The sequence below is a fragment of the Odocoileus virginianus genome, chromosome 17 (assembly GCF_023699985.2).
Source record: "Odocoileus virginianus isolate 20LAN1187 ecotype Illinois chromosome 17, Ovbor_1.2, whole genome shotgun sequence".
Taxonomy (NCBI): Eukaryota; Metazoa; Chordata; class Mammalia; order Artiodactyla; family Cervidae; genus Odocoileus; species Odocoileus virginianus.
In genome coordinates, this window is record NC_069690.1 from 53,471,019 (window position 1) to 53,495,193 (window position 24,175).

The window sequence follows — 24,175 nt, forward strand, 5'->3', positions numbered from 1 at the left end:
CGGCACTTCCGGAATCATCCCTCGTTGCTATTCGCTGAACCGTAAGACAAGTTCCGCCCCCTTGGGTTTGGGATTGGCTGAGGGGAGAGCTTCCGGTGGCCCACTTCCGTTCTCTGCTGCTGCGGACTGCGGGCCGCCCGGGGTCGGTGAAGGTGAGTGAGCTTGGGGTCCTCAAACCTACCTGAGCGCAGCGGGTTCCTCTGCTCTGTCCCTGCATACCTCGGCTCGACCCTTGTCTCGCCCCTCCTTCGCGCGGCTGCTCTTTCGCGCCCTCCTCCTCTCCTCTCCCTCTAGCGCGAGGCCGCGGAGGCCAGTTTGTGTCCTCTTGACTTTTAGGGCTTCCACTAACCTTTGTCTCGTCCAGGCCGACTCCAGCCTGGCGGCTTCAGGAGTTCGGTTTGGAGGCTGAGAAAACGTTGCCGGGACTTAGTTTTAGCCTGCTTGGTGACGCCCAGCAGGCTGGAGGGCTGTGCGTTTCCCGTCTGAAGGTTACAGCTTTCGAGCGTGTGGAGCTTTCGGAGCTTCTCTAGTGGAGGGTTCACTTACCGATTCAGTAAATATTCACTGAGCACCTGCTTGTTCAGGGTCTGTTCTAGGCGCTGGGGATTCAGCAGTAAGTAAAAGACAACAAACCCATTTACGAAGCTTCCGAGCTTGAAAAAGTTTCTGCAAGGGCACTTATTCTGTCTGGTGTATTTAAAGATCACCCGCCCCTTAACCTCCACTCCAGGGAACATAAGCTATCTTGAGAGTGAAAGGAAGAGGCAGATGTTGGACATGTGTCTTCTTTCTTTTAAGGCCCTGGGGAAAATTTCCATCTCCTTTGTGACCCACCCCATAGTTTATAAAAATCTTTAACGGTTGTGATCACTTTCCGTGTTCTCTCACATTCACGTATGTATTGAATACATTTTTTTAAAAAAAGTATGTCCAGTATACTCAGGGTATGTGCTAACACGACAGGGGAGCACCAGGCATGAATAAGGTGTCGGTGTATTACCAGTCTAAGGAGGAATGGGTAGAGAGCCCCTTAAGTTTGTAGTGCAAATTGGTGTGCACAGTTATATTTGATATTTTTAACAGCCTTTTTTGGCTAACAGGGCTTATTTCCCCCTTTTTCAGGTGACGAAATTTTGGTCCAGCGTCTGCTCTATTTAACTAAGCCTTGTTAAAATGTGAATATGTGTCAGGTTCTGTGCACTGGAGAATCAGTGAATAAAATGTAGGCCGAGTGGAAGTGTTTTTAAATTACTAACTTTTATGTAATGCATGAATATTGCTTTAGCAATGTTTCCAAAGATACATGGAGTGCAAACACTGGCTAGTTGCATTTTTTCTTTTTTTTTTTTAATAACTGGACTTTTAAGGATAAATTAGGAGATGGGGAAGAGAGGGTATACCATCTAGAATATATTTGTATGCCAGGTTGTATACCTTGAATTTTAAAAACTAAAGTGTCCTCTTCTGATATTGTCGTCCTAATTCCTTCAGTTGGCAGATATACCCACTCATGATGCTGATCTATTTCTTAAAACTTGAATACTTCTGTGATGCCCTTCAGAGGATTCTCTCCAAGAGCCCTGTTTTGATCTGACTTGTATTTTCCAGGATCTCAAGATGGCTGGACGGAAACTTGCTCTAAAAACCATTGACTGGGTAGCTTTCGGGGAGATCATCCCTCGAAACCAGAAGGCCGTGGCTAACTCCTTGAAGTCCTGGAATGAGACCCTAACCTCCAGGTCAGTACCTTGCTGAGAGGGAGTTTCTGGACTTGTGGTTTCATGTGGAAACAAAATATATGAATTCTGATCTTCTTCTGGCAGAAAGAAATTCATGCATTTTCTAAATACTAGTGAATTTTTTTGTTTGTTTTTTGCATTCCTGTGATCTCCCTCCTAGGGAAGAGTGTGGCGATAGCTCCAGGGCATAGGAATGAAGAACAGGGAAATTGCTGTGTGAATTTCCTCTTGCTGGTGGAACAGCCCTGACTTTTGCTTTTCTATGTGAGCAGGTTGGCTGCTCTGCCCGAGAAGCCACCTGCCATCGACTGGGCTTACTACAAGGCCAACGTGGCAAAGGCTGGCTTGGTGGACGACTTTGAGAAGAAGGTGAGCCTTCAGGCAGCTAAAGCCCTGGTCCTGTAACACTGCTGTGGGGGTGGGGAAGCAGGACTGTGGACAGTTCCACAGGAAGACAGTGAGGAAAGAGGAGTGGTGTCAACACCGAGATCCCACAGGAGGCTCAGGAGAGATGGGTGTGGCCAAAGGTCTTGCGATGAGAGATTTAAGTGGTAAATAGGTGCGGAGAATTCAGGGTCTCCTCATTCAGCAGGTTTCTTAACCTAAGAAAACGGTATAATAGAGTCTTAATCCGGGAGCCAGGGGGCTGTGGAGTTGGATGTTCCTGCCCGACTGCCTGATTTCCCTCTGCACTCCCCACCTGTCTCCTTTTAAAGCAGGCTGACAGTTTTCCTACCCTTTTACTGTTTTCCTCTGCTTTTTTGTTGTCCCTTGTAGCTGTGGTCTCTCCCTCACCTATCTTTCTTCTTATTTTTACAATTTATTTTTTGACTGTGCTGGGTCTCTGTAGCTGCGTGGGCTTTTCTCTAGTTGTGGTGAGCGGGGGTTTGCTCTCTAGTTATGGTGTGCAGGCTTCCCTTGCGGAGCAACAGAGCTCTAGTGTCTGAGGGCTTGAGGATTTGTAGCATGAACGCTCAGTAGTCGTGGCTCCCTGGTTCCGGAGCACAGGCTCGATAGTTGTGGTGCATGGGCTTAGTTGGTCCACTGCTGTGGGATCTTCCTAGATCAGGGATCAAACCTGTGTCCCCTGCATCGCCAGGTGGATTCTTTACTACCGAACCACCAGGGAAGCCCTCGCCCACCTATATTCTGATGTTAAATTTCATCATCCGGGGTTCGCTTGTTCATTCAGCAAATACTTATCAAGAGCCCACTCTGCTAGGAACAGTGCTCAGTGCGGGGGCCAAGACACTAAGTTGTTTCCTAGGGAGAAGGTCTCATCCATCTCTATTATGCAAACATGACTTCCGATACCTGTCCACTAGGGTTTCTTTTCAAAGAGGAATCAGGGGACTTCCCTGGTGGCCCAGTGCTTTAGATACTGCTTTTCGACCACAAGGGGCACAGGTAACCACCCGTGGTCAGGGAACTAAGATCCTGCATGCTGTGTGGCGCAGCCAAAAAATAAAATTCTTGAAAAAGAGAGAAATCAGAATTACTTTAGAACTATAGGGTTCTTCGAGGTCATCAGGTCTGCCTGTCTTTATCAAGTGAAGAAACTGAAGCTCATTTTAGTAAGAGAATTGTCCAAGGTCTCCAGCTAGTGATGCGGCAAAGAACCTTGAGCTGCTGTTGCCAGTCTAATACTCTTTCCAGTAGAATGCCCTAGATGCCTGCTCGTACCGCCTGGAATGGAGAATGTGTTTTTATATGATGTATTACAATTAGCAGCTTTTGAGTCCTTCTGGGGGGACTCCTGGTGATACTAACAACATTTCGCTATTCCTGTGTTTGTAGTTTAATGCCCTGAAGGTTCCTATACCAGAGGATAAATACACTGCCCAGGTGGATGCTGAAGAAAAAGAAGATGTAAGTAGTTGAGGCTCTTACTTATTCTAAAATTCTCTTAATTCCTGACAGTTCTGTTTCTTACTAGTAAAGTTAAGGTGGAGTGAATTTAAAGGATCGCTAAAAAGGGATGAACTGTTAATAAATGCAGTAACACGGATGAACCTTAGGATAATTATGTGAGTGAAAGAATCCAGCAAAGGAGTATACACTGTATGACTCCACTGCTGGAAAACTAAACAAATTCAGCTAAATCTCTGGTGACCAGCAGTTGCTTGGGGCTGGGGTGGAGGGGATGATAAATATTAAACTGTCTTCACTGTGGTGATGGTTCCATGGATGGATGCGTATATCAAACCCTATCAAGTAGTAGTCTTTAAATATGTGCATTTTATTGTATGTCAGTTATACCTCAACATGACTGTTAAAAACAATCAAGGAGCTGAAACTGGGCAGGAAAATTATACACGGTAGTGAGTAGTTAAATATCCGTTTGTTTGAAAGTACTGAAGGCCCAATGTTAGAACCCAGGTGGCTCCACCAAGGGGAAGTCTGACTAGGTGGTCAGTGGCTTGTCTTGGCCGTGAGGCAGGCCCAGGTGAGGCAGGGATTTGTAGGTTGCCTAGGTGAATAACTCACTAAAGAAACCTGGGCCTGCCGCCTTAAGCTGGTTCTCCTATCTGGGCTTCTTTGTGGTTGTCGGGGAGAGCTGCAGTTTGCCCCCTAAAGCAGAATCTCCCAAGCAGTCAGAGGAGCCCACCTCCTCTGCAGAGTGTGGGAAAGCAGTGGGGGGCTCTGGGACTCCTCATGCCTTGGGAGCCTCGGGGTCGGGAAGGTACAACTTGGTCTCAAAACAGAATTTCTCCCTTCTCTTAAAGGTGAAAAGTTGTGCTGAGTTTTTGACTCAGTCAAAGACCAGGATTCAGGAATATGAGAAAGAGGTAAGGATGAGCCTTGGCCTTTGCCTGTAATCCATTTTCTTTCCTTTCGTGGCCATGCGTCCTTCACCTAGCAGCAGTCACCTGCTTTGGGTCCTTTTTTTGTATCTCTGCAACCCTATTTATCTTGACACATTTCCCCTCTTTTTTCAGCTGGAGAAGATGAGGAACATAATTCCATTTGATCAGATGACCATTGAGGACTTGAATGAAGTCTTCCCAGAAACCAAATTAGACAAGAAGAAGTATCCCTACTGGCCTCACAGGCCAATTGAGAGCTTATAAGCTTGGGTCCGGGAGAAAGCTCTGGCCCTCGAATTACAAACTCTGGACATTAAAAACAATTACATGGTGCTGTGTGTGTCTACTGCTTTGTGGTTGAGATAATTAAAACTCTGGGGTGACCTCACTGGGAGCAGAGCTTTTGTTGAACTGGAAAGGTGTGCCCACAGGTGTGTGCGGTTGTCTAATGGTGAGGATGTGTAGGAAGCAAATTACTGAGGGCCCAGGGCTGCATGGGTGGTTGTTGTTCAGTAGCTCAGTCGTGTCCGGCCCTCTGCGACCTCATGGACTGCAGCACATCAGGTTTCCCCATCTTTGACTACCTCCAGGAGTTTGCTCAAATTCATATTCATTGAATCAGTGATGCTATCTAACCATCTCATCTTCCACCACCCCCTTCTCCACTTGCCTTCAATCTTTCCCAGCATCAGGGTCTTTTCCAATGAGTCAGTTCTTCACATCAGGTGGCCAAAGGATTGGAGCTTCAGCATCAGTCCTTCCAATGAGTATTCAGGACTGATTGCCTTTAGGATGGACTGGTTGGATCTCATTGCAGTCCAAGGCACTCTCAAGAGTCCTCCAGCACCACAGTTCAAAAGCATCCATTCTTCGGCGCTCAGCTTTCTTTACGGTCCAACTCTCAAGTCCGTACGTGACTACTGGAAAAACCATGACTTAGTGACTAAACAATTATAGCAGGATTTACTTATTATTATAGCAGAATTCCTTGCAGGATGCCTGAGCAATTCCAGGAAATACAGGCAGTTTAAAGTAAGATGAGATGGGGAAAGTGCTGTTGTCCTTGAAGTCAGAGGAGCTTGTATGCCTACTGCTCACACCTGCCCTTGACCATTTACTTGCTGGTTCTAGATTAATCAGCTGTCTCCAGACTTTTCCTTTCCTCATTTACGAACATCAGAATTGTAATAAGAATGAAATGAAATAATCTGGGAAGCTTCTCAGTAAGAAAGCAATCTAAGCAAAGGCATCCGACTTGATGTGGCTTAAATCCTACAGGAAAAAAACCTACTGAGGAAAAGACACGCATTTCAACAATTTTGTGACATTTCTGCCAGAGGTTGCAGATGGAATTTATGGGAGGATATCAACAGTGGCTGATAACACTCAAGAAAGTAATGTTGTCTTAAAGGACATAAGCTGAATAGAGCCTGGGGCACCATCACCCCTCATTTATAGTGCAGGGGATGAGCTGAAGGTAAAATGCAACTGGGGAGCAAGGTGTGTTCCACTTAGAGCAGCTTCAATCATGATCAGTGACGTTCAGCAGTCAAGCTCTACAGAAGACCTTTCATGCACAAAACGGGTACCACATGCTCCCTCCCCACTGCTGTGAATCATTGAATTGGCACCCAGCCATCCAGCTGAAGATCTAGGGATGCAGAAAAGTGAAAACGGAATCTTTTGGAGTGTGGTCAGAACCAGGAAGGGAAGAATCAATGAAAGGCCTGTGAAACTTTTGTAACATAATGGGAGGGGAGTCCCTGGGATTTCCCTGGCTGTCCATGGTTAAGACCCCTCACTTTCACTGCAGGGGGCGCAGGTTGGATCAGGATTGGGGAACTAAGATCCTTTGCAGCAAGACCAAAAATTAACGGAGGGGTCCCTCACATTTGAGGGAAGGTGTTGGAAGACTTACAGTAAGACCAGAAGTGAAAAACTAACATTATCTCAGTCCCAGGCATTTATGAAGCATTTGGGGGGGGGGAGGCACTTTGAGTTTTATATCCTGAATTGTTTGAATTTTTTGCATTGAGCATGCATTGATTTTACATGAAAAATTATCACTAGTAAAATAGGATTGTGCTTTTCAGATCACTAGAGAGAAAGAAGTACTTCCTACATGGCAGCAGTTAAAGATAGAAATCAGCAAAAACATAAGTAGCATAAACGGAACCAAACACTTAAGATGATTACGAATCAGTAAATACCTCTGTTAGAAGGGAAAGTTTCTAACTGGGTCAACTCAAAATCCAGGTACAAGCTGTCCATCCTTAAAAAGTTAGGACCTTCCTTGGAGGCCCAATGGTCAGGATTCAGTGCTTTCACTGCCCAGCAGGGTTCAATCCCTGGTCCAGGAGCTAAAATCCTGCAAGCCAAGTTGTGGCTAAAAAAAAAAAAAGAGGGAGAGAGTTTAAAAATGGATAGATGGAAAAAAAAATATATATAGATGGGCTATATCAAGGGTTTCAACTCCTTACTCTAAAAACTGGCATTGAAGAAAAAAAATATGCATTTATCCTGTCTTAATTCAAACAAAAGTATTTCAGGATAAACTAATAGACCTAGTTAATGACATTACAAAGTATTCCAGTTAATAAATATGAAAAGAAAAGTAACATTGGGGAAATCGCTATTTTTTAATCCCTAATGAAGTACAGTTGACCCTTAACACAAGTTGGAACTGATTGGGACCATTTATATGTGGATTTTTTTTAAAGTACATACTACAGACATACACCATCTGAGGTCAGTTGAACCTGTGGGTGCAGAGGGCCGAGTGTAAAGTTAAACTCAAGATTATTTGAGGAGGGTCCGCAGCCCTAATCCCTAAATTGATCCAGGGTCAACTGTAGTTTATTCAGGCAAAGATGGTTTGTGGACCTGCTATTGCCTCCATTCATGGTTCGGTCTTTTCTTCCCTGAACCACAGTCTGTCCCTAAGCGGTCTCCCTGCCAGTCCCCTCACCTGCCTCTAATTCCTTCTTAAAATATATGTATATATAGGAGTATACTTGATTTACAGTGTTGTCTCTAATTCATTCTTTAAGGTGCTGCCAAGGGGATCTTTTAAAAATGCAAATATAGTTATTTTATTCCTCTGCTTAAAACCCTCTGCCCACAAGATCAAATGCAATTTGCTTACTCCAGGGTCTTCTGGGTACTCTGTTCTCCCCTGGTTATGGCCATAGCAAGTTGCTACCTGCCCCTCTCACACCACCCTTTCTATCAGACACTTGCCATTCCAATTCGTAATCCTAGAAGCTTAGAAAGAGCCAGAGGACTCTAGAATACTCTGTTGAGTGCCAGCACAATCCTTTTTCATATTCTTTTCCATTATGATTTATCGATATTGAATCTAGTTCCCTGTGCTAAGCAGGAAGGCCCTGTTTATCTGCTAATCCCTTTTTAAACAGTCCTGCGATCACCCAATGCGAGCGGGGTAGGGTCATCTTTAACCCGTGGGACTTGGGTGTACACAAGAGACTGGCCGTTGTCGCCCCCACTGTCCAAGGAGCGTGCACACACGTTTCCTTGCACCCCTTCGCGCCGCAGCACAGGGCATTGTGGCGGGCGCGCTCTCAGACGAAGGTCAGGGAGCTGGTCAGCGCCCACCCCGAACCCGCCTGCCTGTTTCCAGCTGGGGGCTCCGGGGGGCAGGGAGGATGGGGGCGGCTACTGCGTGGTTTGCTTTTAACTTCACAGCGATGGACTCGCACTGAACACGATCGCTTCTTTTACACAGGGTACGAATCCCGTAGCTGGCGGAGCCCGTTCGCCACGTGACTGTTTAGATGTCAACCCAGAGAGGCAACAAGAAATGGGGGACCATTTGCTTTCATATCAGTCTACCTTTCAAATGAGAGTCAGGCTCGATCAAAATGAAAGGGCAAAGGGGCATCCACAGACACAACACGTCTCAGAAGGAAGGAGAAAGACTTGTCCCCTGGTGGTCGTGAAGGGGTATAAAGGGCAACTTCCGGTGGGGTAATCCACCCCCACCCCAGATGGGACTCGAACCCACAATCCCTGGCTTAGGAGGCCAGTGCCTTATCCATTAGGCCACTGGGGCTTCACGAAGACAACGCCCGATCACATGTCTCTTGAAATATGATGCCGCAGGCCGGCGTAGTGACGCCAACCCGGAAGTTCCCAGGTGCAAAGCCCGATTGGACACGAGTCCCAGGCGATGAAGTAGCTGCGAGGGGAGGGTCCCTCACTGTCTCCGCGCCTGAAACAAGGGCAATGGCTGGGTTTGGTTGCGGCGCAAGAGTGCCGCCCTCTTGTCAGGATTAAAGCGTTTTGACCACGAAGGGGCTCAAACGTTCAATCCGAAGCCAGACACCCTACCTCTCGGGTCACACGGCCTCCTCGCTAAGTGGGAGCCACCTGCGGCCGCCCCGGCGCTGGCGCAGTGTGGCTGCTGCTTTGCAGCCCCGAGGACGCGCCCTGGGGCCAAAAGCCCACGGTTTTCTCCCCGGGCCAAAGCCGCCTCCGGGAGGGTGCGCTCAACCATCTCCCCGCGAACCGGTAGGCTCCGGGACCGCGTGGCCTAACGGATAAGGCGTCTGACTTCGGATCAGAAGATTGAGGGTTCGAGTCCCTTCGTGGTCGGCTTCGTTTTGGACGAGCGGCTCCTCATGAGTTCAGAATGCGAACCTGCTTTCTTCACGATTTCATCCCCTGGTCTTGCTTCCTTCAGGCGTTTCCTTTCCGCGCCCCTTGCCGTCCGGCACCGGCCTTAGTCTCGCCTCACCGTGGAGTTTTAACTTTTCGCGTGGCCCCGCAGGCTCGCCCCCAGCTTGTCCTGCAGGCCTCCCGCGCCCGGCCTTGGTCCACGGGGTCCGCAGCCCGGCCGGCGTCGTCGTAGGGCCGAGTGAGGCCTGTGCGCGCGCCGCTGCGCGTTACCACGGACCACGTGGTCGGCCCTGGCCGTCGCGCCCCAGTGGCCTAATGGATAAGGCACTGGCCTCCTAAGCCAGGGATTGTGGGTTCGAGTCCCACCTGGGGTGGCGTCGGGGGTGCGCCTGGCCCTACGTTAACTTTTGCGCCCGCAGAGCACCAGCCTCCGAGGCTGCAGCCTAGGGATCTGGGGGCTCAGGGGCCACACCCGCCTGCTCTCAGCTCGCCCTCTGCTGTGCAGCTGATCCGGGCCTCATTTGTAGTCAAATAGACGGCACGTCCCGGCCCGGCGCTGTGTCCCTCACCCCCTCTTCCCGCCCTGGTGACCTCGCATCCTTCCTCCCGCCTTGTCCGCTCGGCCTGTGCGCTGTCCAAAAGTCAGGGGCCTCCAGGGAGGCAGAGGTTCTTCAGTTCCCTGCTTTGGCCTCTCTGCGTGCGGATCTAGCCGGTTTTCCACCCGCGGGCCGGAGCCCAGTGTGTCCGGAGTCTTTCGAGCGGTGGAACTATTGGCACATGGATTCTAGAGTGGAAGGACCAAAAAGGTGCTCTACCCCAGGTGGGACTCGAACCCACAATCCCTGGCTTAGGAGGCCAGTGCCTTATCCATTAGGCCACTGGGGCCTGCGGCTCATTGTTGCGAGATCTCTTCCTCTAGTAGGCGGTCCGATCCCGAGCCTTGCAAAACACGGCTTAGCGAGACAAACGCCCAGGGATGCGGTGCCCGGGCCGCGCCAAAGCGAGACCTCGGATGCTCACGGAAACCCGCGAGGAAGAAACATGGTGGGAAGTAAACTGCCGCCCCCTGTTAGCTGCACCGGCAAGCACCTGGCTGCTGGGAGGCCGGCGCTGATTCTGCCCGGACACCTAAGACTATGGATGGCGGGCGAAGGCTGAGGTTTCTAGGCATTTCCAAAATTTACCGTCATAGCTAAGTGTAGGAAGTGAACGAGAACAAACTCGTCTTAAGCACGAGTCCTGAAACAGAAACAGAACACATCCTTCCAGTCTTGATAGTAGAAATACATACGTACGCAAATACAAAATAGAGCGAAAAGAAATGGACCACCCAACTAGGCACTTTAATATCTTGTTTCTTTAGGACTGTTATACAAAAGGGAATACAAATACAGAAAAAAACACATTTTAAAATGTTACACATGTTGAAAACCCACTACTAAAATCCATACCTATTGGAAAAAATCTAAGGGAAGGAGAATCAGCCCAGGGCAGTCAGTGTCTACTCCCCGCCCCTGCTTGCGTTGAGATCTTGGCTCCCAGAGGCTTGGAGACGTTCTTTTTTCTTTCTCTCTCCCGCTCACAGAGTCTGCACGAACCCATAATACCAGCAAGAAAGAGAGATGTACCCCACCTGGGTCCAGTCTCCTTCCTTGAGCCTGTCCTCCTTGCAGTTAACTAACTGGTCTGCTTGTTGAGGGGTAACATCCATGCAGTAAGGTGTACACATCTCAAGGTCATGGCTGGAGGAGATACAGAACTTTGCCAGCGGCCCTGAAGGCTCCCTTCTGCCTCCTCCCCACTGCCCGGGTGTAAATACTTCCCTGACTCTCAACGCCATAACGCAGTTTTGCCTGATTTGAACTTTGTGTAAATGGAATCATACTCTTACAGTCTGACCTCTGTTGCTCATCACTGTTTTCTGTGAGGTCCACCCATGTTCATTCTTCTGCCCTCACCTTTTTGTTGTTGTTTTTAGTTGGAGGATAATTGCTTTACAATGTTGCATTGGTTTCTGCCACACATGGACATGAATCAGCCATAGGTACACATACATCCCCTCCTTCTGGAACCTCCCTCCTGCCCCCCACCCCATCCCACTCCTCTAGGTGGTCACAAGGCACCTGGTTGAGCTCCCTGTGTTGTACAACAACTCCCCACTGGCCATCTATTTTACGTATGGTAATATGTCTGTTTCAACACTACTCTCCATTCGTCCCACACTCTCCTCCCGCACTGTGTCCACAAGTCTGTTCTTTACATCTGTGTTTCTATTCCTGACCTGCAAATAGGTTCTTCAGTACCATTTTTCTAGATTTCATATATATGCGTTAGTATACAGTATTTTTTTTTCGGACTGATTTCACTGTGTAACAGGCTCTGTCGTTGTTTTAATGACGGGTCCTACCCCTGCGCTCCACTATCTACTGTCCCCTGGCCTAGTTTTGCTTTTCTTCACCTCTCTTTCCCCTCCTCTGTATTTTAAATGCTTTCGCAAGTCCCACCACATGTCACCAGTGTCTTCTGAGAGCCTCACAGCCCCAGCCCCCAGGTCCAGAGTCAAACCGTCAGGATGCTCGCTCTGGTTTCCCGCCGCTGTCCTCTTACCTAGCATCTCCCTGCTTTGCCTCATCTTCAGTTGCTCCTCCCAGTCCCCAAGACACTGCTTGTCCCCGTCTGTCCTGCGGCCCCTGCTTTGACCTCACTCCCCAGCTCCTGCTTCACTGCCCGTCCTGGGCATCACCAGGTAGGCATTCCTCCTCAGGGCCCACGAAGCGGCTCCTCCCAGGCAAAACCATACGCATCATCCAACCAGCCTCCCAAGCCTGCTCCCTTGGTGACTTTCCTGCCTCAGAGCTCAGCACCACCCCCTTGTCACACACCAGCTCTCACTCCGATCAGTCAACCTTCTGTCCTCCGAACCCTCTTGCATCCGCTGTTTTCTCTCCATCACTGCTGCCACTGGCCCAGTTCCAGGATGGGCCCCTAACTGCTCACGTGGGTCTGTCCACTGAGTTCTGCCCACTTCCCTGCAGTCTTTTTTCTCATCCATTCCCAGTCAGATTAATCTTCCCCTGACAGCCTCTGTGGGGGCAGAGGCCAAATGTCTTAGGTGTCACATTAAAGGCCTTTCTAGACCTGGCTCCCATTCAAGGTGGCAGACGTGTCTTCCGCAGCGCCTCACCCCCTGGGTTCCAGCCAAACTGGGCTATTAATCATGGCTAACGTTCCCAGGGTACAGGCTCAGCGCCACTAATGACCACCACCCTACCACCCTATTAGAGGTCAGCACTAACCACCCCTAGTTGGTAGAGGGGCTGTGGGATCGCAAAGATTTGCACATGACTTAGCCACTCAGTTCAGTTCAGTTCAGTCACTCAGTCATGTCTGATTCTTTGTGACCCATGGACTACAGCACGCCTGGCCTCCCTGTCCATCACCAACTCCCGGAGTTTACTCAAATTCATGTCCATTGAATCAGTGATGCCATCCAACCATCTCATCCTCTGTCATCCCCTTCTCCTCCTGCCTTCAATCTTTCCCAGCATCAGGGTCTTTTCAATGAGTCAGTTCTTCGCATCAGGTGGCCAAAGTATTGCAGTTTCAGCTTCAGCATCAGTCCTTCCAATGAACATTCAGGACTGGTTTCTTTTAGGATGGACTGGTTGAATCTCCTTGCAGTCCAAGGGATTCTCAAAAGTCTTCTCCAACACCACAGTTCAAAAGCATCAATTCTTCAGTGCTCAGCTTTCTTTATAGTGCAACTCTCACATCCATACATGATGACTGGAAAAAACCATAGCTTTGACTAGATGGACCTTTTTTGGCAAAGTAATGTCTCTGCTTTTTAATATGCTGTCTAGGTTGGTCATAGCTTTTCTTCCAGGGAGCAAGCATCTTTTAATTTCATGGCTGCAGTCACCATCTGCAGTGATTTCGGAGCCCCACCCTCAGAAAAAGTCTGTCACTGTTTCCACTGTTTCCCCATCTATTTCCCATGAAGTGATGCTACCAGATGCCATGATCTTAGTTTCTTGAATGTTGAGTTTTAAGCCAGACTTTTTCACTCTCCTCTTTCACTTTCATCAAGAGGCTCTTCAGTTCTTCTTCACTTTCTATCATAAGGGTGGTGTCATCTGCATATCTGAGGTTATTTATATTTCTCCCGGCAATCTTGATTCTAGATTGTGCTTCCTCCAGCCCAGAGTTTCTCATGATATACTCTGCATATAAGTTAAATAAGCAGGGTGACAACATACAGCCTTGATGTACTCTTTTCCTTATTTGGAACCAGTCTGTTGTTCCATTTCCAGTTCTAACTGTTGTTTCCTGACCTTCATACATATTTCTCAAGAGGCAGGTCAGGTGGTCTGGTATTCCCATCTCTTTCAGAATGTTCCACATTTCGTTGTGATCCACACAGTCAAATAAATTATTTTTGGCATAGTCAATAAAGCAGAAGTAGATGTTTTTCTGGAACTCTCTTGCTTTTTTGATGATCCAGCAGATGTTGGCAATTTGATCTCTTGTTCCTCTGCCTTTTCTAAATCCGGCTTGGACATCTGGAAGTTCATGGTTCACGTATTGCTGAATCCTGGCTTGGAGAATTTTGAGCATTACTTTACTAGCATGTGAGATGAGTGCAATTGTACACTAGTTCGAGCATTCTTTGGCATTGCCTTTCTTTCGGATTGGAATGAAAACTGACATTTTCTTTTTTTTTCATGCCAAGTTCACAATTTTACTATCAAACTGAGACTTTCAACTGAAGAAAGATTCATAGGTTGTTAGGATTTGGAGTCATCTTAGGGATCTCTCTGAGGGGCTTGGAGGGGTGGAGTGCCTGTTTGTGACCCCACCCCACATACACAGAATACTGCCCAGGCCTGACCTTCAGCAGCTTCTTAAGGAAACCAGTGGATGGAAATATTCTTTATAGAGAAGTTGAAGAAAGAGTGACAAATAGCTTTTTTCAAACACAAGATTCATAATTTAGAAAAAAAATGGATTATATTGAAAGATAGTTAAAGATATAAATATAAATATGTATATAGATATAAAGAGGGATAAAGTGAAAGTGAAGTTGCTCAGTCGTATCCAACTCTTTGCAATCCCATGGACTGTAGCCAGCAGGCTCCTTCACCCATGGAATTCTCCAGGCCAGAGTACTGGAGTGGATTGCCATTTCCTTCTCCGAAAACTGACATTTTCTAGTCCTGTGGCCACTGCTGAGTTTTCTAAATTTGCTGGCATATTGAGTGCAGCACTTTCACAGCATCATCTTTTAGGATTTGAAATAGCTAAGCTGGAATTCCATCACCTCCTCTAGCTTTGTTCGTAGTGATGCTTCCTAAGGCCCACTTGACTTTGCATTCCAGGATGTCTGGCTTTAGGTGAGTGATCACACCATCGTGGTTATCTGGGTCATGAAGATCTTTTTTGTATAGTTCTTCTGTGTATTCTTGCCACCTTTTCTCAATATCTTCTGCTTCTGTTAGGTCCTTACCATTTCTGTCCTTTGTTGTGCCCATCTTTGCATGAATGTTCCCTTGGTATCTTTAATTTTCTTGAAGAGATCTCTAGTCTTTCCCATTCTATTGTTTTTCTCTATTTCTTTGCACTGATCGCTGAGGAAGGCTTTCTTATCTCTCCTGGCTATTCTTTGGAACTCTGCATTCAAATGGGTATATCTTTCCTCTTCTCCTTTGCTTTTCATGTGTCTTCTTTTCACAGCTATTTGTAAGGCCTCCTCAGACAGCCATTTTGCCTTTTTGCGTTTCTTTTTCTTGGGGATGGTCTTGATCCCTGCCTCCTGTACAATGTCACGAACCTCCGTCCATAGTTCTTCAGGCACTCTATCAGCTCTAATCCCTTGAATCTATTTCTCACTTCCATTGTATAATCATAAGGGATTTGATTTAGGTCATACCTGAATGGTCTAGTGGTTTTCCCTACTTCCTTCAATTTAAGTCTGAATTTGGCAATAAGGGGGTCATGATTTGAGTCAGCCCCCGGTGTTGTTTTTGCTGACTGTATAGAGCTTCTCCATCTTTGGCTGCAAAGAATATGATCAATCTGATTTCAGTATTGACCATCTGGTGATGTCCGTGTGTCGAGTCGTCTCTTGTGTTGTTGGAAGAGGGTGTTTACTGTGACCAGTGCGTTCTCTTGGCAAAACTCTATCAGCCTTTGCCCTGCTTCATTCGGTACCCCAAGGCCAAATCTGCCTGTTACTCCAGGTGTTTCTTGACTTCCTGCGTTTGCGCCAAAGAGCACCAGCAGCTCAGGTTCAGAGAGGCCGAGTGGTCTCGTGGAGGCCCCGCAGCCGGCGGTGGCGCGAGTCCGGAGCCGGCCCCGGGGCAGCTGGCCTCACAGTCCGTTCTCCTCATGCGATGGTTCACTGTCCCCACCGCAGGCAGGGCCTGGGCCACCACTGGGGCCTCCAGGTGATGAGCTTCTTACTGTGCTCGCAGGGCCAGGCCCTCCCCTCCTTCAGGCCCGTCTGAAGCACCTCAGGCACACCTTCACTGACCTTCCAGCTGGAACCAGTTACTCCCCAAAACTATTTAGACCTTCCTTGTGTTACCATGTTTTAGGTCATGTTACCCTAACCAGAATCCATTTTGCTTCTCAGCTTTCATCATTCTGATTGAATGTGAGTCCTCTGGGAGAAAGGACTTTTGTTCACTGCTGATTCCTCAGGACCTTACCCGGTGCCTGGTATTCAGCATTTGTTGAATTAATGAACCAGAGAATGTTGTACTTCCTCATGTATGAGCCTCAGCTCCCTACTGGGCTCTGAGTCCCTTAAGGATGGGGACCCCGTCTTCCACATTGCAATCCCATAAGTCATTTATCAATGACTCCCCCTGTTTACATTCACGTGAAGGACGAGGTCCCTGACATGAAGTGTACATACCACTACAGTTCATGATCTTGCGTTTAGAGCATCACAGTGCAGTCAACTGTCAAAGGAGTAAACTAGATTAATAGAGAACGTTTTGAGAATTCATACAAGTCTGAGTAATCTGCAGTTGGTAGACTGAACTGGGTGCTTTCCCATACAATAGGATCTCAAGAACTTCTTTCCAGTCCCAACTCTTTTTAAAAAAACTTGTGGCCGTATCCCATGACATGTGGGATCTTAGTTCCCTGAAGTGCAAGTTGCTCAGTCGTGTGTCCGACTCTTTGCGACCCCATGGAATTCTCCAGTTCATGGAATACAGTCCCTGGAATTCTCCAGCCCAGAACACTGGAGTGGGTAGCCTTTCCCTTCTTCAGGGGATCTTCCTGACCCAGGGATAGAACCCAGGCCTCCCGAATTGTGGGCGGATCCTTTACCAGGTGAGTTACTTTAGACTGGGAAATCAAACCCACACCCACCAACAGTGGAAGCTCAGAGTCTTAACTGTTGGACTCCCAGGGAAGTCCCTCATTTTTTCCCTATCTCCAAAACCCCACAGCCTGCAATAGCACCTCACACACGACACTCCTTCCCACTCAAGGCCCTCAGCGGCTCCCTAGTACCCAGGTGTCTTAGAACCTAAACTTCTCCACTTGAACTCGACTCTTCACCGTGAACTTCTGGCTCCCTCTCCAGACCCACCTCCACAAGGCCCCACACAGATCCCCCATTTGATGGATTCCTCAGTTCTGGCACCCCAGCCTGCTCTCTGGCCTCCTTTATTCCCTCTGTTCCCTTCACTCAGCATGCCCTCCCTGCTCTCTCCTGGTCAACACTCCACAGCCGTCCCCAGGCCCAGCCCTGATGCCCGCCCACCGGGCTCAGCCCTTCTGCCCTTGTGCTCCTGAGGGCAGACCCCACAGTTCATCCCTCTGTGCCCCTCTGGACTGTACAGTCAGTGCTGGTCAATAATTATCAGGCAGATTTCAACTGAGAGAAAAGTTAGGAATTCTGTCCTGATGCATTCTGAATGAGAAGGGGAAGCCTGCTGAGTTTAGAATTTTATTGCAACTAGTACGGTGAATGGATAAGGCAGGTTTGACAACATGGTGATCGCCTCTAAAGACCTCAGCGACCAGGGCCTACAACCCTCGTTCCCGACGGACATTCGTGCGACGGTTCCGATGTGACAGAGAGCACTGACATGAACAGACAGCCGTCTCCTGCTGGTGTCCAAGCTCCCTGGCAGCAGCCACCTGGGTGCCCTGCAGAGGGTCTCTGCAGGCTTGAGGGATGATTTCAGTCCACATCGACCTTCCTGCTTGTCTTGATGGCAGAATTTATTCTCTTTTTTCGGAGCCTTTCGCGATTCATGTTTTCTATTCTAGAAACAAAGAGGAACACAGTTACGCCCAGATGCCCAATCAGTGCCTCTCAAAATGGTGAGAGGAGCTGGCGGCTGAGGCGGCAGGTGCCAGGCCAGGGCCTCCACTCAAGGTCCGTCTGCCCGCTGCCAGTCTTGGGCCTCCCCCGCCTCCTTTATTCCCTGGGTGGCCTCCTCGCCCACAGGAATCGATTTACAGAAGCTTGGGGCATTTTCTGAAAGACCTGAGTTTCTGCAGTGCAGCATCTTCTTTGGACGGCTCCGTGGCTGGCTGGCTGGCCTTAGCAATCATGTCTCGAATCTTCTGGAGGCAATCTGCCAGGTTTCGGAACTGATAGCGGCTGCATTCAGAGGTGAGAATCAGCTCTCCCGCCCTGTTGATCTTATTTTTGTGCTGTGGAGAACAAAGGCAAAACCAGAGTTCTGCAGAGAAGAGGTTTCAAAGCCAGTGAGGGGTTACAGGGAGAGCAGGGGCCGCTGGTTTACCGTGAGGGCCATCTTCTGCCGCACGGGCTCTGCGATCCAGTCGGCGCTTGCCAGGTGGAACCTGACTTCGGCCTTGGAGTTCACTGTCGAGAAAGGGAGGGAGCGCGGGTCACTGAGACGCTCGGGCACCCTCAGCATCCGCATGGCTGGTGCCCACCAGACTCTGAACCACAGGGAGGTGAGACGCCCACCCAGGGATGCTCCTGTCCTGTGTGAACTCGGGGAGACCAACTTGGCCATGAAATGAGCCTGCCAGGACGGTGAGGCGCTTCTGGACAAAAATTAACTTCTGGGACTTCCCAGGTAGTCTGGTGTTAAGACTCTGAGCTTCCAATGCAGGGGGCCTGGGTTTGATCCCCGGTCAGGGAACTAGATCCCACATGCCACAACTAGAGATCCTGAGTGCCACAACTAAGACCTGGCACAGCCTAATAAGTATTAAAGAAAATACAAATAAACTTCCAGGTAAGTGGATAACCAACCAGGACCTACGGTACAGCATAGGGAACTCTGATGGGAGGGGAGTATGGCAGAGAATGGATACATGGGTATGTATGGCTGAGTCTCTTTGCTGTGCAACTGAAGATATCACATGTTATTAATCAGCTATACTGCAATATAAAATAAAAAGTTAAAAACAAACAAAAAGCCCCAAACTTCCAGGAATGAAATGCCCACTGGTTTCTTTCTCTCACAACTTACTGGCTTCTGACAAGAATGCGGCAGGGGGAGGGGGAGCGAGTTCCACAAGAATGAAGGAACCTGTTCTGGGAGCTGGCTGCCAACTCACACTGTGCAGTCCCTTTGTTCAGACTCCCAGACCGACCCCAGCCCTGGCAACCCGCAGCTGGGAGTCCGCGGATCAGACCACATTCAAGAGAATAAAGGGGGTTATTATATAAACTGGCAGCATTTGAGCTTCTGAAAAAAAAAAATCCCTTTATTTCCACATGAATATAAACACAGAAATCCTCAAGTCCATCTCTCGGCTAAGTGCTAAAGAAAACAAGGCACCTCGTACCTTTGTTAACGTTCTGGCCCCCAGGACCACTGCTCCGACAGTAAGATATCGTCAAGCGATCTGAAAAACAGAATACACGCCATCAAGGTGATTTCCCCAAGGCTAGAGACAGCAAAGGATGTAAAATTACGACCCAGGTTGTCCACTCCTGGTACAGTACTCTGCCATATCTGACTGCCCTCGCTTTTTGCTGTTTCTTTTAAAGCAAGGACTCTTTCAAAAGCCCAAACGGAGGGACAAACTGCATTTGTGTTGTATTTTGAAACGCGGTGGTCGCGGACGCCCTGGCTGGCAGATGTGTGTCTCCCTCATGCGTTCCTCATGCATTCCACGTGCGTCCCTGGGCCGAGCCCGGGGTCAGTGGGCAAGAACACCTGCTGGGTGAATGAGCACTCCATTCGGAGCCAGGAGTCCCGTCTTCTAATGCCGCTCAGCACAGGCTGACTCTGTGACCCCAGCAAGGCCTCGCTGCTTCCCTGCATCTTGGTTTTGTTTTGAATCTATAAACTGAGGTTGCTTTCTTCTACTTTTTTTTTCCTTTAGCCACGCTTGGTTGAATGGGTTTCTCTGGTGGCTCAGATCATAAAGTATCTGCCTGCAATGCAGGAGACCCAGGTTCAATCCCTGGGTCAGGAAGATCCCCTGGAGAAGGGCATGGCAACCTACTCCAGTATTCTTGTCTGGAGAATCCCAGGGGCGGAGGAGCCTGGCGGGCTAGTCCATGGAGTCGCGAAGGGTTGGACACAACTGAGCAACTAAGACTTTACTGTTTGAATATCTGCAACTATTATTCTATACACTAATTTTCACTTCTTACAAAACCCTATATTCTATATTGCCAGGTCACTTCACTCTCCATTTTATGCCACGTTTCCATCAGGAAGTGCTTCCCCCAATCACAATCTGCCTGACTGTGTGTTGTTCAGTTGCTATGTCATGTCCGACTCTTTGCAACCCCACGGACTGCAGCCCACCAGGCTCCTCTGTCCCTGGGATTTCCCAGGCAAGAATACTGGAGTGGGTCGCCATTTCCTTCTCCATTCCTTCTACTTTTATAGTTCATGAAGAGCAGCCTTGTAGTGTCTGAGGAGAGCCGGGGAGGCATGGCAGTGGGCAGGTTTCAGGAGGGCGGCTACAGGGGCTCTGGAGGGCAAGGCACTGTGGCCCCGTGCTGGTGGGGAGCGGGCCTCAGTGGGAGTGGGGACATCTCTGGAAGGCTTCTGAGAGGTTTTCTGCCCTTCGAAAAAATCAAATGACCTTATTTTTCCCAACAGGTGATGACTGCCTGCCATTCTGCGGGGGGGCCTCATCAGTCTCTGCAGAGGCCCGGGGCCCTCTCAGAGGCAGGCGAGGAGAAAAGGGTGACTGGCCATTCCCGCTGCCCGCCCGTCCGCCCAGGGTGTCAGGAGACGGGCCTTGTTGTCCCTGGTTCTCTGCCTCCTGCCGCCACAGGGCGCCACCGCCAGCTTCAAATCACCAAGCAGCAGCAGGCTGCCGGCTCCTCTCCTTTAGACAGTGGTCACCTGGCCTCCTTGTTTCGGGGTCACCTCGAGCAAGGGCCACCTCGGGCTGGCGCCTTTGGCTGCTCTCCTTTCGCTGTCTGTGGGCGCCAGAAACTCTTTGACTCTCAAGGGGCCTGCTTGTTTCTTTACAGACCACATCTTAGGCTCGATGGACACAAAACTTTGAAGTTATGCAAGTGGTTTACAGGGAGAAGTCCCCACTCCTGTTTCCCAGACACCTGGTTCCCAAGTTTGTCTCCACTCCCTGCTCGGGGCAACTCCTGTATCCAGTGCCCTCCACATCCTTCAGGTCTGTGTGGACATCCAGAAACATGTGCCTCAGATAGATAGGTATATAAGTAAAGCACAAATGGCAGCTCACTACAGAGATGCTTCTGTACCCGACGTTTTTTTTAGAAAATGACCAGTTCACCTAGTGTAAAGACTGTTCCAGGTCACAAGCCCATCGAGAGCGCTCCACGTGTGTTGGGGGCTGCCCAGCGCTCCGGCAGGGGGCTGCCTCATCACTTTCTTTTTCCTTCCTCTTCTCAACAATACTGACAGGACTCCACTTCTGTACCCTCAAAGACAGCTTCTTTACTTTCACTGGGCTGGGGAGAAATGCGTGACACGGGGAGGAAACGATCGGGGTTTTTTCTGTGAAACAAAACCACTCACCTACAGGAATGTCATCGTTGCCTTGCTTTGTGTCGTCCTGTAATGAAACATACACGATGTCAGGTGAATATTACCTGCTGAGCGACCCCTAACTGGTCCAGAGCAACAAAAAGGAAATGATGTAAAGCCACAACGCGGATGTAATAAAGCTATTTTCAGGTCCCTAGCTAAATTGTGTTGAGATGACAGAAAAAGCTTCTCCAGGCTCCAGAGGTACCACCTCAGAAACACTCCTCCAGGAAACGGGACCGACTTCTCCAGCCCTCCCTGCCACCCGCCCTGCACCCCAGCCCGCTCAGCTAGAGTTGGCACCGTCAGCAGCTGGGAGGAGGGAAGGGGCGACAGTACATGGGCATCAGGGAGACTCCGAGAAACACCCTCTGCCCACCCCAAGACGCAGACCACAGGAGGCCTGAGTGCAGGGCGGTCTGCCTTTAGCAGTGATCAGCACAGGGGCCCTGAGGGTTTGTGTCAAGCTGAAATACTCACTCCAGGACCTCCCGCCTCCACGTCTCTCCTGAGTTGTTTCTCTGTGGCCTTAAGTCCTCCCGTCCACAGGCCCACTACGAACACCACCCACTTGGAGGCTCTTCTGACCTCCCAAGCTCAAAGGGGCTTCACCTGTCCCTGCTCTGGCTGCCTTCATCCCTTTTCATCTTAGAATGACCTGGGTGGTGAAATCCTCAGCGTACATCACATCGGCATCGCTGGAGACCCAGGGCGGCACCCTCCTTCAAGCATGCTCTTCCCTCTTCTGAGCTGGCCTCTCCAGTTTCCTCTCACCTCCCCGTGACTTTCTTCACTCTCCTCTGCTTGCTCTCTGCAAACTTGAAACACTGAAAGGTCCCTGAGATCCTTCCTCTTCTCTCTCTTACTCTTTCCCTAGAGCCTTCCACCCATCTCCTTTGAAAGTATCATCCCTGGTGATATTTCTGGCTCAAACTCAAACCTCTTTCTCCAACTCCACACCCGCAGAGCCCACTGCTATTTGATGTCTCCTCTCAGGTGCCTAACTGATGCCTCAAACCTTCGGCCTCTTCAAAGACTTCCCTTCCTGGCAACCGGAAGCAGCTCCCTGGCTCTCATGTCAAAGCCCTCCGTCGAGTCAGTACTTCTCACTCTCTGACATGTTTTCCTCATTTATTTACTGTCTGCTCCTTCTGTTAGAACATTAAGCTTCACGAGGTGGGAACTAGTTTATCGTGGCTGTATCTGCAATGCTTGAAACAGTTTCTGACACAGTTGGTGCACAAGAAACTTTTTGCTGAGTGAATGAACGCACAAACGAATGTTACTGCCATTCTCTCATCTCAATTAATGGCAACTCAATCTTTACATTGCTCAGGGCCCTAGACTTCAGTTCCTCTTTTATTTCACACTTCTCCGAGAAAATCCATTAGCAAATTCTGTAGGCGTTCCCTTTAAAACTTATCTAGAAACTGATCAAATCTCATGACTCTTATTGCTTCCACCCTGCTTATCATCTTTTTGTTTGTTTTTTTTTGCCCCACTGGGTCTTAGTTGCAGCATGTGGAATCTGTTACTAGTTCTCTGACCAGGGATCAAACCTGGGCCCCCTGCACTGGGAGTGCAGTGTCTTAGCCACTGGACCACCAGGGAAGTCCCCCTGCTTATCATCTGTTGCCTGCATTACTGCGATCTCCTCACGGGTCTTCCTGTTCTTGCCATTTTGCAGTCTATTCTCTGAAAGAGTGATCTTTGTAAAATTAAGTTGGATAATTCCACTCTTCTGCCTCCATCACATTCAGAGTAAAGCTAAAGGCCCATGAGCCCTATAAACAGGCCTCCCCTAACCCCTCTCCTCTTTAGTTTCATCTCTGACTCCCCTGCTCAGCCACACTGGCCTGCTTGCTGTTCCTTGAACCAGATGAACATGCTACCCCTTGAGAGGGTGACACCTGCTGTTCCCCCCACAAGAAACGCTCCTCTTCTCATGGCCTGCTGCCTTGTTTCCTCCAGGTCCTTTCTGCAGCATCACCTCAGAGGTCTCCTCAGACTACCCTACTTAAAACTGTAACCCCACTCCAGACCTTAGCAGTTCTTCCTTCCGGGCTTTATTTTCTCCAAAGTATCTGTCACATACGCTATTCCACTGCTTTGATTTGTTGTTGGTCTCCCTTCATTAGCGGATAAGCTAACTAGCCTCAGGATTTTTGTGTTTTGGTCACTCCTCTATCCCCATGCCTAGTGCAGTGTACACAGCATGCTCTCAACAGAAGTTTGTTGAATGAGTGAGTGAATGACACAACGCTCTCTTCTAGTCCTGTAGGTGGAAACTTAACAGAACTGGCTGCGTCCTCATTTTCCCCCGGGCCCTGATACAGCGCCTGCACACAGCGAGCATCCTAAGGAAACGAACCAGAAGCCTTGTTTCCTCAGGCGTGCTGGAGGCCGGGGACCGCGTAACTCGCCAAAAGGCTCTCAAAGAGAGCTACTTAGCAGCTTCCTGCCTTAACTGTCCGCCTTGGGGGGCAGTTTTCCCTGAGGACAAGAATCTGGGCCTGAGGGACAGCAAATGGACGAGGAAGGGTTGGTGGTCTTGGAAGAAGCGGAGCCAGCGTGTTCCTCCGGCGCCCGCACACCTCAAGCGACACCGGGTGCCGCCATCCGCCCCAACCCCGCGGTTGCTAACGCAACAGGCCTGGGCTCGCGGCAAGCGCAGCGTCTGAGCGCGTCTGCCCCCGGACCAGCCGCTCGCCTCGCGCGTGGGGCCCTGGCTCCCCGGCGTCGCCCAGGAAACGCCCCTTGAGGCCGGCCGTCCTGGCTCACCGGGACCCTCCAGGCGGTGTCCGCGCCCCGCGATTCCGGGTAGAGCTTGTCCAGGCTGTAGGCGCTCCGGAATTCGGTGCCCTCTACCTGTTTGTGCAGAGCCCGGTGGCAGTAATGCGCGGGCGGCGGCAGCAGCCAGGCCTCGGCTCGGCTCAGACCCCAGCGCAGGCACCTGGCGGCCGCCATGTTCGGCCCTCGGGGCCGCTTCCGGTGTGTTCTTCCTCTC

General features: G+C 49.6%; 2 protein-coding genes and 4 non-coding genes across 7 annotated transcripts; 3 read left to right on the forward strand and 3 right to left on the reverse strand.

Moving 5' to 3' along the window:
- The first annotated feature begins 48 nt into the window (after window positions 1–48).
- ATP5PD (ATP synthase peripheral stalk subunit d) lies at window positions 49–4,878 on the forward strand. The gene is made up of 6 exons (XM_020885786.2): window positions 49–152; window positions 1,609–1,739; window positions 2,012–2,108; window positions 3,537–3,608; window positions 4,466–4,528; window positions 4,679–4,878. The coding sequence occupies exons 2-6, from the start codon at window positions 1,618–1,620 to the stop codon at window positions 4,808–4,810; spliced, it is 486 nt and encodes a 161-aa protein (XP_020741445.1). The 5' UTR covers window positions 49–152; window positions 1,609–1,617; the 3' UTR covers window positions 4,811–4,878.
- A 3,667-nt stretch (window positions 4,879–8,545) lies between these two features.
- On the reverse strand, window positions 8,546–8,618 carry TRNAR-CCU (transfer RNA arginine (anticodon CCU)). Its single transcript has one exon. It is a non-coding gene; the product is annotated as a tRNA-Arg (tRNA).
- A 469-nt stretch (window positions 8,619–9,087) lies between these two features.
- On the forward strand, window positions 9,088–9,160 carry TRNAR-UCG (transfer RNA arginine (anticodon UCG)). The gene has a single exon. It is a non-coding gene; the product is annotated as a tRNA-Arg (tRNA).
- A 325-nt stretch (window positions 9,161–9,485) lies between these two features.
- TRNAR-CCU (transfer RNA arginine (anticodon CCU)) lies at window positions 9,486–9,558 on the forward strand. Its single transcript has one exon. It is a non-coding gene; the product is annotated as a tRNA-Arg (tRNA).
- Window positions 9,559–9,996: 438 nt separating this feature from the next.
- On the reverse strand, window positions 9,997–10,069 carry TRNAR-CCU (transfer RNA arginine (anticodon CCU)). Its single transcript has one exon. It is a non-coding gene; the product is annotated as a tRNA-Arg (tRNA).
- A 7,222-nt stretch (window positions 10,070–17,291) lies between these two features.
- MRPL58 (mitochondrial ribosomal protein L58) lies at window positions 17,292–24,172 on the reverse strand. Of its 2 annotated transcripts, none has more exons than XM_070479995.1 (6): window positions 24,037–24,172; window positions 21,160–21,196; window positions 18,980–19,039; window positions 17,959–18,041; window positions 17,697–17,866; window positions 17,292–17,472 (listed from the first exon to the last, which is right to left on the reverse strand). In XM_070479995.1, exons 1-6 carry the CDS (start codon window positions 24,133–24,135, stop codon window positions 17,388–17,390), a joined length of 534 nt encoding a protein of 177 aa, XP_070336096.1. In that variant the 5' UTR covers window positions 24,136–24,172; the 3' UTR covers window positions 17,292–17,387. The 2 variants fall into 2 exon arrangements, with proteins under 2 accessions (XP_070336096.1, XP_020741458.2); XM_020885799.2 differs by having other exon boundaries at window positions 23,950–24,171.
- Between the last annotated feature and the right edge of the window lie 3 nt (window positions 24,173–24,175).

Excerpts from the sequence above, each read along its gene's own strand:
- ATP5PD (XM_020885786.2), top strand. The coding sequence starts at position 1,618 with ATGGCTGGACGGAAACTTGCTCTAAAAACCATTGACTGGGTAGCTTTC. Across the intron at positions 2,109-3,536 it reads TGGACGACTTTGAGAAGAAG|TTTAATGCCCTGAAGGTTCC; the intron begins GTGAGCCTTCAG and ends CTGTGTTTGTAG. Across the intron at positions 3,609-4,465 it reads ATGCTGAAGAAAAAGAAGAT|GTGAAAAGTTGTGCTGAGTT; the intron begins GTAAGTAGTTGA and ends CTTCTCTTAAAG.
- MRPL58 (XM_020885799.2), bottom strand. The coding sequence starts at position 24,135 with ATGGCGGCCGCCAGGTGCCTGCGCTGGGGTCTGAGCCGAGCCGAGGCC. Across the intron at positions 19,040-21,159 it reads CAACGATGACATTCCTGTAG|ATCGCTTGACGATATCTTAC; the intron begins GTGAGTGGTTTT and ends TCTGTTTTTCAG. Across the intron at positions 17,473-17,696 it reads GCTGCACTGCAGAAACTCAG|AATAGAAAACATGAATCGCG; the intron begins GTCTTTCAGAAA and ends CTTTGTTTCTAG.